This window comes from Neopsephotus bourkii, unplaced genomic scaffold (assembly GCF_033783945.1).
Source record: "Neopsephotus bourkii isolate Nb327-2 ecotype Australia unplaced genomic scaffold, CSIRO-AGI_Nbou_v1 NB_1764, whole genome shotgun sequence".
Classification (NCBI taxonomy): domain Eukaryota; kingdom Metazoa; phylum Chordata; class Aves; order Psittaciformes; family Psittacidae; genus Neopsephotus; species Neopsephotus bourkii.
In genome coordinates this window covers 810,147-826,108 of record NW_026902238.1, presented here as the reverse complement: position 1 = coordinate 826,108, position 15,962 = coordinate 810,147, and the positions used below count along the sequence as shown (strand labels likewise).

At 37.9% G+C, this 15,962-nt stretch overlaps 1 protein-coding gene across 2 annotated transcripts in view; it reads right to left on the bottom strand.

Annotated features, from left to right (window-relative positions):
* CAMK4 (calcium/calmodulin dependent protein kinase IV) overlaps positions 1–15,962 on the bottom strand; it is a 157,611-nt gene that overhangs the window by 40,744 nt on the left and 100,905 nt on the right. Inside the window, exons 5-6 of one of the 2 annotated variants that reach the window (XM_061378077.1) lie at positions 11,537–11,609; positions 1,882–1,980 (exon numbers count right to left, since the gene is read on the bottom strand). In XM_061378077.1, the coding sequence (XP_061234061.1) occupies positions 1,882–1,980; positions 11,537–11,609 (172 nt within the window). The remainder of the gene's footprint in view (positions 1–1,881; positions 1,981–11,536; positions 11,610–15,962) is intronic. The other variant, XM_061378078.1, reaches the window with a different exon arrangement.

Here is a 15,962-nt window from a genome sequence, read left to right as displayed (position 1 = left end):
CCCAGCTGTGCACATCTGCACCGCCATCCGTACTGGCAGAGAAAGGACAGGAACCCCACTCCTCATGGTGGAAGCACTGCTCGTGTCTTCAATGAAGCATGCTTGCAGGAAGACAGAACTCATTTCTGAGAGACATGGAGCTGTTAAGTTTCTAGTTTGTGATTTGCTGAGTTATTCATGCTTTCACACAGCCACATGAGAAAACTTATTCTAGGGTGTTGTATCAGCACAGAAAACCATGTCGGATTTTTTGTTAGCAGCGATGTTTCATAATACATCTTATCACATCATAATGGAATTTTACATTAAAACTTGATTTTTAAATGAGTGATGTAATTTTAAGGCTTTAAAACTGAGAGGTTATTATTACGTGCCTTTCAAAGTTATTTATAGCAACTTAAAAACATGCATTAATGTGTCACATAGGAAGATACAAGAACCTCAGTGAAGTTCAGATGCAAGAAAGAGGACTAGCTTGCAGCCCTGATAATTCATGGCACCTAGCTCTACAGTTGTTAAATATTGCACACTAAATTAAAATCCAGAATTACCATATTTTATTACCATAAATTATGATAGTAAGTAAATAGTATGATAATACCTTATAGATGGCTAACCACAATAAGGCAAGGTAATTTTAAATCCTAACCAATAAAATGTGTATGTTTACTTTGTAATTGGCAGCATACTGACTTTCTGCTGTTGCTGCCTGTCAGATGGACTCAGCTGAGCAGAGTATTTGGAACGGCACATTCCAATAATGAAACAAGCTGTTTGTTTACACTCCAGCTGCTGCCCATCACTACTATTGTACACAAACTTGTGTCAGAAAATCCACCAAAAGCCCCACGTCCAGCACTGTTCACCAAGCAATCGAATTTCTCATTATCCAGAAACTGGTTGTGTACTACGTTTAGGCACTGTGTAATAAATCTGGAAGGCCTGTGCTCCTGTAAAATCCCCTGGTCATCCAACCAAGGAGAGATTCTTGCATATATCCTCTCATTATTTCTACCTTATGAAATGACATGCACCATAATGAACTCAAGTCTGCTGGCGTGATAAGTGTGAAGTGGCACTGATTCCTGAAAATATCAGATTCATTATTCACCTATGCTAGAGTTTGGATCTTCAGCCACAGAAGTATATGAAAACTACAACTGAAAAACAGGGGTGTGGGTAATTTAAAGCCAAGAGCCAAGACACTCTCTGGTTTTGTTGCTAGCTGTTGAAAAACATTAAAAATGGAGGTAAAGGAGCTCAGAAAGCAATTTGCATGTGCCAGCAAGCCAATATGAGAACAGCATGTAAAATCAGTCACACAAATATTAACATAAATACTTAAGTAAGAAATAAGTATTAGGAAATACTTGTCACAAAGAGTAAATGAAAAAGAAGAAAACCAGACTCATTACAAGATACAAAATATCCACAGTTGCTGACATTTCAGGACATCAGTAAGGAATCTCGAGGGAATAAATAATCTTTTTTCACTTATGCTCTCAGGGCCGTGGAAATAAAACCACTTATCTGAAACAATGATTTTTACACAGCCTGTTGAAGAGTGATCAGCGTCAGTCAATAGTAGCTCATGCCAGGCCCGCTGGTGTGTGAGGAATATCCCCCAAAGACAGCAGAAATTATCTTAGCATTTCCTCAAACTACAGGCACAGAGATTAGGGTAAGTTTCTTAATGAAAAAATGCAATTTTGCAAATAGCCGTTTTGCTGAGAGCCTGCATCTTATCAGTCCAATACTGTGGAACTGGAGATTAAAAACTGCACAAGGCTACAGCAGTTGAGCAATTTTTTTGCAAATACCTATAATTTCACAGGTTCATTTTCAATTTACTTCTGCACAACCATGTATTTTTATCCTTACCATGATTACCAAGGCAGGAACATCCAGACACAGGGAAACAATCCTGTCCTCACTTAGGTCTGCAGGCACAACAGACTTGGGAGGCAGAAAAACACAGCCCTGTGAATGGGGAGGGATGAAGAAAAGGGCTGCCTTACACTTCAGCGAATCCTTCTGGGGATAAAGCAGTGACTTTGGCAAAGGTGCTGCTACTTATGCCATTTGCTTGGGGAAGCAATTTTCTTCCTTGTTAGCACACTGCAGGGACAAGAACTGCTTCTGTCCTCTGGCTGGTGTCCTCACACAGGACAAGGGGGGCTTCTTGTGCACAGGTGCATTCAGGCCCTACTCACAACACCAAATTCTCTAAAAGTCATTGAACTTCTGTATGTTTACTCAGACCTTAGAAAAGTTTTAGGGAATTTGATGTAGCGTTTAACCAGATGTCTTTTAGCCCTTAGAAAAAGAATGTACTACATATCCACATGGCTGGGGCTGCGTGGCCTGCATGAAAAGCAGTAGTTGCTGGTGACACTCCTGCAGTGTCAGTTAGCATTTCTCCTCCATTTGTCCATGCACAGATGGGTGGTTTTCTATTTTGGCATTTACTCCAGGGCAATTTCTGAGGCAAGACCTCCTCATATTTCACTGAGGTCTTGACCTTTTCCGTTGCATGCAATTGCTAGGTTTTTACTGTTTCTACACAGTAAGTGGGGCACTCAGGATGCTTCAGGAGCTTCTCCAGCTCAGACACTTCAGAGCCCTGCCAGGCTCCTAAAGTGAAATGTATATTTGTAGATTCAGACTGTACATGACTTACGTTCCATAGGGACTGATATTTGGATGTCATTCCCCCATGACAGTTTGCACGATATGTGCAATAAAAATTACAATTAAAAAGACTAAAGTCTGAGAAAAGCCTTTTTTTTCTTTTTCCTTTACTTGTGATTTATCAATTGCTAACAGTGTGCTTGGTAACGTACAGGAAAGATATGAGTAGCTGTCTAAAGCCAAGACTCAGGCTCATGCTCAGTGTCAGCACAGAGCTACAGAAATTGTTTTCTGTGCCTTGTTTTCTAAAAGGCATGGCCAGGCCATTGTCAAATGATGGCCAAAAGATCAGTTAATCAGGCAGCACTCTCCTCACACAGTATTTTCAACAATGCATCTTATAAATGAAGGTACAGGAAAATTGCCCTTCTGCCTGAGATGAATTAGGAAGAGGTCAAATTCTTGAATTCTTAATCAGCTCTTAGACAGCAACTTCCCTGGTAAATGTTAGCCTCTTGGAATAAAATTTAACTGCAGGCATTAGCTTGAAAACAGCAGCATTTGGCACTGTGTTTGTGAAGTGTTGTGAAATAAAAAAAGAGTTAATTAATCACTTTCACTGTGATTTCCAAATAGTTTTTCAAAACTAATACTGCAGTAACTTGTTTCCAAATCGAAAGAAGGACTCTTTACTCAGATGAAAGCATAATTTGAAGTCATAACAACTTAGCAAATATGACCCTGCCTTTCTGCTGCACTGGACATTAAACTGTAATACAGTAGACCTACAGCACGATCATTAGTACTTGTTCCATTTCCTCTATTAGGGAAAACAGCAAATACAATACCCTCATTTCCTTACTGATGATTGCAGCATTGCCAGACCCTTTTGGCAGTAGATCTCTTTTCTTTGTGCGCTGCAAAGAGAGCTTTGCACTTATCTTAGAGCAGGTCTCCAAAACTGTTTTTGTCAAAACAATTCTGAATCAAATTACTGATAAATCATGCTGATGTGATAATAAAACCCAATGTACTTCCCTTCCAACAATTTAAATACATCATTAACAAGAAAAAATTGTTCAAAATCTCTTTACAACAAACATGAAAAGTGAATGTAAGCTAGCAATATTATGAAGCTACTAATTCAAAATGCCCTCACTCTCTAAACAGATTATCCTATGTACGAACCAGCACATAACATTGTTTCAGAAATAGCACGGTTAGGGAACAAATACATTTCTCTCCCATGAAGTGGCAGCACTTCAGTAGGTTTCTTACCTAACTTGACAGTTTACCTATTTGCTTATTTGCTCTTGACAGCAATGTGTGATAAGTCTCCCCAGGGTACTTAAAAAGCCCTTGTTAAAATGTTGTCACCAAAGGAAGAAAAGGCAGAAGTGACTTCCCAGCTCCCATGGAATCATTTCTATAATGCGGTATGTTAAATCACCCCTCTCCAAGAGGATTAAACTTTAAGCCACTCAAATAAATTTTGAAGAAATAAACACTTTGTGCCTAGAATACATCAAACGGCCTTTTTTTTTTTTTTAATTAAAAAAACCCCCAACTACAATGTCTTAGAATGGATACTGCTACTCCTCCCTGCAAGTCATTCAGCGGTATGCCATGTCCATAGCAATACTCGCAGTTCAGATTAAAGGGAAGAATGTATATAACTGTTCTGGAAAACACACCTTGATATCAATCAAACCATTAGTCCTACATGCCTTCACTGACTGCATTATAAGATAGCATATGCAGGCAGACACTCTCTGCTACTTCATTCCTTCTCTCTGTATGGCACCCTCCCTTGATATATAGGATTTATTATGCATATGAGGCATTTTTTTTTTATGGAAGTCCTTTTCAGAAACATTGCTACAACCTTTTTATTCTGCACTCTGCTACAGTTACTTCTAAATGGGATGTTTATGTTCTTTCAGGAGGCTACAAGCAAGACACATCAGATGATATACGCTTGTCATTATGGAAACTAATGTCCATTTTTTCTCATACTGTGATGTGCTTACTCAAATATAATTTTACAAGTATAAGTGGTAATAATCACAGAATCCCAAAATAATAAGATTATAATTACATACATTCTCATCCCCTCATTGACTTGCACTTCCTTTATTGAACAGCACTTTCCTTATTGACTTGTGACTTAAAGTGCACTGTAGAACCCTTTGCAGTAAGCAAAGGATCATGTTTAGTTGGTCTTGTACCTTCCTTCAGGACAAGACTTCACAGGGAATTCATAATACCTTTCAATTATCTAAACTTTGTTAAAACAGTTAGTACAACCAGTGTATCTCGTGTGACATTCCTTGTATTAATTTGTGTAACAAAGAAATCACAGAATCACAGACTGGTCTGGGTTGGAATGGACATTAAAACTCATCCGGTTCAACCCTTTTGCCATGGGAAGGGACAAATTCCACTAGACCAGGTTGCCCAAAACCCTGTCCAACCTGGCCTTGAATGTTTCTATGATTCCATGATTCTATAATTCTATATTAGAATTGATAATCTTACAAGGAAAGGGCATAGTAAGACTTTATGTTTCATATATTAAAACAAGGAACTGAATACCCCAAAATATGTGTCATTACAGAAATCAGAATGAACAGGATAGTTTTTGAACATCTTGGGCCACTGACACCAACTGCTCTGAACAACTCCCAGCTCAGGGACATGGGTATCGACATCACATCTCCCTGAAGGTTCAAATTCAGTTTCTGTGAGCAATCCTTCACTCCTGGACAAACTTCAGTAACAGGAGGTAGCTCAAGAATTAGCTCAAAGAAAACTGATTCGGAGTCTAGGTTTTCTATGTTGTATTTTTCCCTGCATGAATTGCCATAATAGCAACACAGAATTCACCTTACATATTGCAACCTATTTACTTGTTAAAAAGAGAACAAATACAAGTATCCTTATCATACATGTCCTCAATTACATTGCAAATGGTGCTTTTAACTGGAAATAGAAGCTGTCCCTGTTTTGAACTCAGTGTTTATCTGCCTCTTCATCCAAAATGTTGTTATGCAAATTTTCCAAAATCAGAGTGTGCCAGAGTGCAAGTGTTAAATCTGAAAACCATCGACCTCTGTTCATTTTTTTTCCTGTTGATGTGTTAGAAGGAGAGTGGCAAAAGCAGATCATGTCAGAGAACACAATATGACATCATAATAGCACAGAATTAGCCAGAACAGCAAATTGCTTCTTGTCTTGCAGTAGCAAGCATTGTCCTTTTACTTACAACTGCATACTCAATGAACATGGCCTACACCTGCAAGTTATTGGAATACCACTTTTGAGCAAACATTCTGAAAAAACGACAAAATTTTACATTTCCCCTTCTCCCCTCACTCCCTTCCACCCCTCAATCCCACCGCTACCCCCACCCCCCCAAGCTGGGGTTTCTTCCTTATTTGTCTCAACACACTTACTCTTCTTAACAGTGTGCCTTTTTAGGCATGGCTAAGAATTTATTGATAATATAACACATTTGTTCAACATTTCAGAATTCTGTCATGTTTAAGCCTCAGTTAAGTTCACCTCGTAGCTGGTGGCTGAAACTAAAATCCATCCATTACATCTATACCCAGCAGGCACTAATTCAGTGATAGTTGTGGTTTAAGCCCAGCTGGCTACGAAGTACCACACAGCCGCTTTCTCACAACCCCACAGTGGGATGGGGAAGATTGGAAAAAAGGTAAAACCCATGGGTTAAGAACAGCTTAACAGTTAAAATAAGGTATAATACTAATTCTAATAATAACAATGAAAAGGGTAATTAAAAAAGGCAAAAAAGAGAGAGAGAGAACAAAAAAAGAGAAAAAAAACAAACAGCAGTGATGCACAGTGCAATTGCCCACCACCCACTGACTGATACCCAGCCTGACCCAAGCATCAATCTTGACCTTCCAGGTAACTACACCCAGTTTATGTACTGAGCATGATGTGCTGTGGTATGGAAAACCCCTTTGGTTATTTTGGGTCATATGTCCTGTCTCTGCTACCTCCCAGCTTCTTGTGTCCTTCCTCACTGGCAAAGCATGAGAGACTGAAATGTCATTTATCAGAGCAAGTGCTACTGAGCAACAACTAAACCATTGGTGTGTTGTTAGCATAGTTCTCAGACAAAATCCAAAACGCAGCACTACAACAGCTCGTGGGAAGAAAACTAACCCTATCCCAACCAAAACACAGACAATTATATAGAAAAAATGAAACCTTTTTCTTAATCTTTATCTAATGTCCACTTTTCTTTGAATGCCAAAACCCCCAAATATTTTAACCAATTCTCTTCCATCTCAGCCAGTCCCATTACCTCATTTGCTCTAAGCTCTAATTGTTAGGCACTCCAACTCTTCAAGGTCTGTAAAATATACTTGCAAGATGCACATTTGTAGGAGGTCCTTACCCACAATCATACGGCTCATTATCAGACAGATCAAAGTTCACTGAAATGAATAGAAACCTTTAATCTAGATTTTTTCTCTCAAACCTGCAACTGACTAAGTGCCCTCAGTCTTTGTCATCACAGCTGAGTTCAGCATGCTGTCTGTGAATTTAAGCTGCCAAGAAACTGAATAGAAATGCAGGCATACAATGAAACTTGAGGTGGTAGAAAATTGAAATAGAAAATGGAAATGAAAACAGAGGGGGTCCCACATATGCCTTAAGGAAAATGCTCCTATCAGGAAAAATGATGGCCAGTCATAAGAAAACAACATATTATAAAATAATATAAATTAACTTAGAGACTGCTAAGTGGGTTCAAAACTCTGTCTAGATGATATCTAGTAACTACTGTAATTACAAAAACTAAACTGTTAAAAATAATTTCAAATTTAAATATAATGAAAAGAGTAATTTAACTCTCAAGCAGAAACCTATCACTTTGACACTAATGCAGAGTAGGCAAGAAGGAACAGTTTCTTTTTAGTGACAAATATAAGACTTTGAAGATACACACTTAAAAAAAATTAAATTTAGTCTAATTTTCTTAAGTTTGACCACCTAAAAAGCAGATGTCTTTCAGAAAAAGTGTGTCTTTTTGTGACCAGTATTTCAAGGTTTATTTGAATTTCATATCATCAATAACTCATTCTGAAAGTCAGGCAGCGAAGACTGGCCTTGGGACATCCATGTGCAGAAATCCATTGATTACACAAAATAGGAAAACTGCTGCAAAAATAAGCACACAAGAAATCGATATTGTATACAACTGATCCTTTGAGGAGGAGAGGAAGGATAATGATGTGCTAAGAAAGGCTGCAAATGCATTATCTCTCAGGAATGAATTTCACCCTGTTATGAGATGTTGGGTAGCAACAAAAGCTCCATACCTGTTCTGAACAGCACAGAAAAAGAGCTGAAGAAATGAACACTGGCTTGCCCTAGATTTGTATAAGCCTTTCATTTTACGAATGAAGCTATCTCCCAGCTTGAAAAACAATAGAAGAATCATGGAAAAGACAAAGGTGCAGAAGAGATTAAAAAAAGGTAATTTGTTCCCAGTAAGGGCAGATACATCCATGCACTGGGAACACAGATGTAATAAGCAGAAAAAAAAATGATGGAGAGGGGCAAAATGGATGCCGTAGTCTTCAGAACAATGCTAGTTTTGTTATTTTCTTTGTTCTTGGGAGAACAAATGTCTGATATATTTATGCTGGTTTGTGACCTGGAAGATTAATTTCCTATGTGTTACTCTAACCACTTGCTTAATTCTTGATAAGCCTTGTTACAGCTAAGCTTACCGTACTCAGACATTAAAAAAAACAGACAGACCAAGATAGAGGCTTTATAGGAGGGGCTTTATTGTGTGTGGTTTTGGTTGGTTGGTTGGTTGGTTTGGGTTTTTTTTGTGTGGGATTTTGTTGTTGTTGGTTTGCGTTCTTTTTTTTTTTTTGTGTGGTTGTTTGTTGCTGGTTTGGATTTTTGTTTTGTTTTGGGTTTTTTTTTTTAAGAATTTTTAAAGATTTTTTTTTTTAATAGTCCATTTGGTTAAACAGTTTCAGACTGAGTTGAGCAAAATTCTTTGGTGCTTCTAAAGTCCCACTTTACACTTTTGATTAAATCCTTTAGAAGCACTTTGAAAAAACTCTTTGCTAAATGAAGACAAGCCTTCATATGTCAGTGATCCACTGTGAGGACAGATCCATTACTACATTAATAGCCCTTAAGGGGTTTATAAAATAAGTAGGTAGACTAGTTCAAGAGAATTCAGCAAACAGGGGGTGAATGCTTTGTTTGCTAAGAGAAATTTATAAAACTTGCAGTAGTCAGAACACCTATCTGATGCCACGAGGGTATTCATTGTCGTGGTCTATTGAGGGGATTGTACAATTATTTGGTTTTAAGAATCATCAATAGATATATTTTCTTTTATTCTGGAAAGATTACTCTGCTGCAGAAGTATTTTCCAGTTTCTAACAGTAACTCCTGTTATGCTCACAAATGCCATTCTGCCAAGTTTACAGCCCCAGTCTATCACAGTATTTTAGCTGGGCTGCAAGGATCCCAAGCTGGGAGTTGGCATCTCCACCAGCCATTCCAGCTTTTGCTTAGATGTCCAGTATCAGCTGACAGCAAAAGTTGGTACAGTCCGTCTTAGCTAGGGATTTGTTACGAGGATCTATAAAAATCCAAATTATTGCATGCTCATATAAATCACAGAATCATAGACTGTTTTGGTTTAGAAAGGACCTTAAGATCCTCTAATTCCAACCCCCCTGCCATGGGCAAGGGTGCCTTGCTTTAGACCATGTCACCCAAGTTTCTGTCCAACCTGGCCTTGAATGTCAGCTTTTTAGCTTTCATATATCACTGTTAATTTATTTGAACAAAGCTGTTACAACTCATGGAAGATGGAGATCTTCATCTGCTTGCTGGATTGTAAAATCAAGAACTGAAACACCTTCTGAAACATCTTTCAGCAAAACTTCATAATAATTTTATGCAAAAGAATTATAAATCATGTAGAACCATCTTAACTGGGGCACTTCGATGCAAAGAAAAAATTGCTCATAAAATAGTAATATGACCCAGTTCTAAGAAGTTTATACAAATGTGTTATGCTGTACACTAAACTTGAATGCATAATTTAGGTTACTTTGGATGAGAGCAACTCAGTAAGCACCAGATCATTCGAAAAGTCAGGAAGTGAGCATGATCGTCTTGCAGTAGGTCTGATTACTCCTGGGAACACCAGTTCTTACACTGTATTTAGTGTGAACAGGATTGCAAATGATACCAAACCATGATGTATAGGATTTTTTTCATAATGGGGTACTCCAATACCGACCAGGTAAATATGCCTGAGTCAGTCTGTTCCTTCTGAATAACTGCATTACTGCTGTAACCGCATTTCCTTTTTCCCACCTTTAGATATCTTCCACAGAGGTCAGAGGTCAACAGTCCTTTCCTCAGTACAGTTCTTCTGACACTCCATCTCTGTGGGTTGTCCATACAGATTCTGCCTTACCACTCTCACCCTTTGGAAGAGCTCTTCAGGCTGACCTCTCTTTTTTTCCACATGATCAACAGTTGTTTTTGTTTGAAAAGTATGATAGTCTGGAAATAGACCCAAAATCAGTCACGTTGCATCTGCACTATTTGTACACCTCTAAGCATGTATGTCTGCTCCAAGATCTTTGTCATCTTTCTGCTACCTGTCTGCTTCACCGAAAATATCTGCTGCAGACAACCATATAGTGCTACTGGATAAAAACAAAAATATGTCCTGCTGACTCTGAAAACAGATGCCAGGCACAGCAGAAGGCAAAATCTTTAGCATCTCTCCCTCCTTAGGTCTTACTAATGTCTTAGCTTCACAAAGTAAAATTGTCTCGATGTTATTTTTTTTTTTTTTAAATGCTCCGAGTGTCCCAACTAGACCGTTCTTTCTTACCCAACATATCTGCTCTCTTCTGTGTTGGACGTGATCAGCGCCAGCATACAGACTAGACATTTGAGAAATTTCTTAAGTACCTTCCCAGCATCTGACTAGTAGTTTGGGGAACATCTGGTAGGAAATCAGACGGAAGAGCTACAAGTGACTGAGAAGTACATGTAATAGACAGAAATCCTGTATGTAGCTGCTAGAAGACTTTATCTTCTTGTCTCAAAAATTTTTATACTTTTCTCTAAGTGACCCAATTGTACAAAATTCAGTGGGTGAAAACCACATGAAATATAGAGGAAGAAGGTATCTTGGGAGCTACACAAGCTATTGGAACTGAACTTCGATCTCTCAGTATCTACCGTCATTCTGTGTATGTATCTGCAATTTAAAAAGCAGTGAGAATTGATCTTTGATTAGACATGTAGAATACTCTATCCACTTTTGCAGTAGTCCACCCTCCCTTGCAGTGAGTCTTGTTTGTATGAACTCTCCTGCAATGGCAAAAAACTGTGATGGGTCACCTTCAAGGAACAGCTGCAAATGTAGCGCACTATTTTCATGTCAGTATTCTGCAGGAGCTTGTCTCAGCTTCTCGTAACTCTTTACACCAGCTTGTAACACTTTACACACACAAAAAAACGGTTTGGCCATCTATGCTCTGCTTCAGTTGAAAGGAAAACTAGCGCACTCTTGTTTCAAATGACTTACTGTGACATACTCCACAAAAAATGAGCTAGAGACTACACAACTGACAACAATTTCAAATTACTTTTGTGACTAAAACAATCAGTGCTGAACTCTACAGCTTTTTAGTTTGGGCAGAGCATGCACTCCACTTTAACAGATGACTTAGAGCATTAAACACATTGCTAATTCCTATCCAGAGTCACTTTTTGCCCTTTAAAGTGCCACTTCCTAAAAAAAAATTAACGATGAAAAACTAGGAAACTAGGTGCTGAGCATATGTTTCTAAATAATACTCACAGCAACTGCCTCCAGGATTTGTTTAACAGCGTCAGCAGCATCTCGTTCACTGTAGTAACCCTTTTCCACAATCCTACAACAAAAAAGTGACATGCAAAATTGCATTCAGAATTATTTATTTTAGTAAATAAACCATACTGGCAAAAACATCTGAAGAATGAGCTAGAAAACAATCAAATTTAAATATGACCAGGATCCTAAAGTGCCCGCCAAAGAACAGAAAACAACGTTTTTGCAATTCAGGTTATCTTTGATTTCCAGTTAAATGAATAACCAGAGATAAAATACCAGCTAAGTAAGAAGCTCAAGCTTATATGCACGTTCAGTTGAAAGATTTTGGAGTTTTCAGAGAATCTGAATTACTCTCAGATAAAACTAGGTATCCTTTAGGAACTGCTTCTTCATTTTTTTATTAAACTTCCTCCCCCTTATTTATTTATTTATTTATCTATTTATTTATTTACTTACTTATTTGACGAAAGAACTGTGCTAGGCATACACAGATCTGAATTATTCAAGAGAAACAGATGATGTAAAAATTTACTAGTTTCAAATTATCCCTCAAGTATCATGGGCTGAATGAGTTTCTTTTTCTCCTTCATCAGTAGAGATTTGAGGGTCTGTAGTCAAGGAAACATGGTTTCATTCAAACGAAACCTAATTTTTTTAATTTCTTCTTAAGGTAAATGCTATGTTTAGTTTTCACAGATGGCACATAATAACTTGGTTTTGTAAATGTGCTGACCAGGTGTGGCTTACGGAGGGTTCAGCAGTATTTATGACTTCTGAAGATCGTGCAAATCTGTTTTTCTTTCCCTCTTCATTTTTACGTCTGTTCAATCTTGTAAAAACAAGCAAAACATCAACTTTCACATTGAGTGTTATCTTACGGAACCTTACCATGATAAAACATTAAGAAAGAAAATACATTTCTGTGTTAAGGTAATGTTCTGAAGTGGTGTATTTGAACATGTTGTATGCTGTGCTGTATAGAAATGGCAGCAAGGGAAAATGCAGAATTCTGGGATGGCCTCAAAGCCCAGCTGCGCTACTGCATCTCTTTGAGAAGAACAAGATCTGGGGCCTGACTCAGGATTTGTATCACATGATCTCCCAGAACTGCCATTACAGAATGAAACCTTATACAAATGCAGAGTTCAGTTAAGCAGACCCAGCAGAAGATACAGATTTGGACAACGCCATGTAAGAAGTTAATAAAAGAAGAATCTATAATTAGTACTTATACTCCATTTAAGACACCCATCTGTCTTTTTATTACCATATTTGACTACACACAGTATTTGTGAACTGCAATAATTATCCTTCAGAGAGTCACCTGAAGGTCAGATCTTTGACCTGAAGTTTTGAATTTTTACCATATTAATTTTTCAAAGACTAAGAAAACAGACAGCTGTTGTCTAGAAACAACTTGCAGTTACTATGAGACATTTTATAATACTTACTTGTTTTCTGTAAGGACACAAGCAATTGTTGAGAAAACAATGACCTAAAATCCTCATGAAGCAGGAGAGCAAGAAGGCTATAAAGTTTGAAGTCAAAAGTAACTGGAAAAGCTTCAGGGTCCAGAAACAGATTCTGCTTGTGGCAAGGAGGGTATACTCCTCCTGGTTTGCAATATCATAGAATCACGGAATCATGGAATAGCTACGGCTAGAGAGGACCTTAAGAACATCTGGTTCCACCCCCATCCCATGGGCAGGGACACCTTGCTCTAAACCATGTCACCCAAGGCTCCGTCCAACATGGCCTTGAACACTGCCAGGGATGGAGCATTTACCATTTTTTTCGACAACCCACTCCAGTGCCTCATCACCCTCACAGTAAAGAACTTCTTCCTTATATCTAACTTGAACTTCCCTTGTTCAAGTTTAAACCCATTGCCACTTGTTCTATCACTACAGTCCCTAGTGAAGAGTCCCTTCCCAGCATCCCTGTAGGCCCCCTTCAGATACTGCAAAAGCCCCCTTTAGATACTGGATATACAGATATCTTTTCACTACTTCTCTTCTTTGAAATAACACGCTTATACTGAGGTATTTTCAGTGCAGCTCCTTACAGCTTAAAAAAAACCTGTCAGGAAATGTGTTGACTAATGTACATATGAAAAGCTTTCCTACATACTTATTAGAAAATTAAGTGATGTAAGAATCAACAAAAAGATAACAATCCACCAGAAGCAGATGTAACAAGCAGGGCACTGTGAAAAATAGTCTATACAGGGATATACCTAACCAGTTGTAATTACTTAGCACTCATTGTATTTACAGGTAACTAAATCTATTCATGTGCCTTCAGTAAGAGCAAGCAATCTGTCTCAAGCTAGAGTTGTTCCGTTTCACAATGATTTTTTGGCTGCATTTAGTATTATTTCTGGAAGTTTCATTTCTTTCTGGCAGTGCTTCAGCTACCATTCCATATGCATTGATTTACTTCCTTTGCATTTTTTACCTCCAGCCCTTCCCCTGCTTTGGTCATCTGTTCAAACTATCAGGGAGAGCTTTACCTGAACTTACACAACAAGGGTAAAAAAAAGAAGTGAACTTTATTCGTTGAGATATTATGTTAGGCTTTTAGCCTGAAGTTTAGGAAAGAGGTTACAAAAAAATCATAATTACACAATAAAATGCTACATTATACTTTAAAGTAAGATTCCTCCTTAGCTATTTCAGTCTGAATTATCTTCCTCTGGTAGACTGCATAGCAAGATGTGAGTCCTAGTGACCCTCTTGCTTGGGTGTTTGTCCACCAAATATACTGGGTTGGATTTGTCCTCCTTTTTAATTCAAAGTACTTAGTGTCAGCCGGTAGGTTCCTATCTGTGGTATCCCTAAGCATTTCTGAGAATACTGACTTTGCTCCTATCCTGCTTCCCTGCTGGTAGTTTGGGTGCTATCTTTCTCCTCCATCTACAGCACAAGAGGCATGTTAAAGCACTTTCCTTGTTTTACAGGATCCCATGTATTAAGAACATTCGCATAACCATTCAATTAAGCCTACAGTCCTAAGGAGGGCACAGGAGATGAGATAGTAACAAAATTTAAAATTTTGTCACAATGAAGTAAAACCAAAAAGTCTGCTGTGCCAGTTTGACTCTTCTTTAAAACTGCCGTAGATTTTGGAATACATTAAAAAAAATAAAAATCTGATCTTACAGTATGCCTTTCAAGCAGATAAACCAGGGTTAAAGGAAAAAAAAGTCTTTGTATTTTTCTCCACTCAATAAAATCAAAGAAAATATGAGGTTTTTGGCTTCCTGTCAATGCCCAAGCAATTCGGGAAAGAAAACCACCTGACTGCTGGAAACAGGAGGTCAAAGAGATGCTCAAGATTTCCCTCTTGACCACATGTAGAAGACCAGTCCACCCTGATGGGGGTAGTATACTGCTGTCGTTATTATTATTAAACACCTAACAGAAATAGCACACAGATACTGAAGATGAAGCCATTGGGAATTTATACTTTACAGTAAATAAATGTAATGAAGTGTGGGCCTGTATTTCAGGACAGGAAGAAAAACCTATTGCATAATTATTGTGCAAAAACGTGACTCATCCACTGATGTTACAAGTGAATAACATGCACTGGCAAGCCAATTACAGCTTACATAACATAGCACTAATCTTCTAGTTGTTCAGCAGTCTAGAATCCAGACTTCTTGAGAATAGAAATTAAATTCTTAATTAATAATAATCAAGCAAGTAGAAAACCTAATCTTCTGTAACAGCAATAAATAAAAAAAAAAAAGACATACTTCTCGCTAAAGATGAAAATTTATTACAAAGGGCACTCTGTTTTAAAACTAGAACCTGGCTATTAGGCAGTGAGGAAGAGTACTGAAATAACATTATCCTTTCTTTTAGGTTCTGTAATAATACTGGGGGATCATTTGCATATCTATTTTTGCATCCTCCCTGTGATAGTTTATGTAAGACAAAAGGTAGGTGTGCTATTTTGATTTATTAAAACAACACTCCTACCTGAGAGCAGTGAAGTTTCTTTACAATGATATTTTGAATTTCAGCCTACAGTTTAACAATGACTCATTGTCCTTTTCTTCCATAATGGGAAGGAAACCTGCAAAAATGTCTTACTTTGTTATTACTGAAGCAAAACCACCTATTTACACCTACTTTATAGAATTATATCTAAGAAAGGCATGGATGAAGAAAGATTAAACTTTCCTTGAGAGGACAGGACAGGAACAGCACAATCAGGAACTAATTAAATACTCTCTTTGATATGCAAATGAATGAGCCAGGCAGACCAAAAGAGTGCAGGAGGGGAAAACTGTGAGGCAAACAGCAGGAAATCCAGAAGAAAGGATACCAAAATGCTTAAAGTCAAAGCTTGGAAATACACTGAATTTGGTGTCACAGATATTCCAGAAGTTCAAGACAGCACTTCA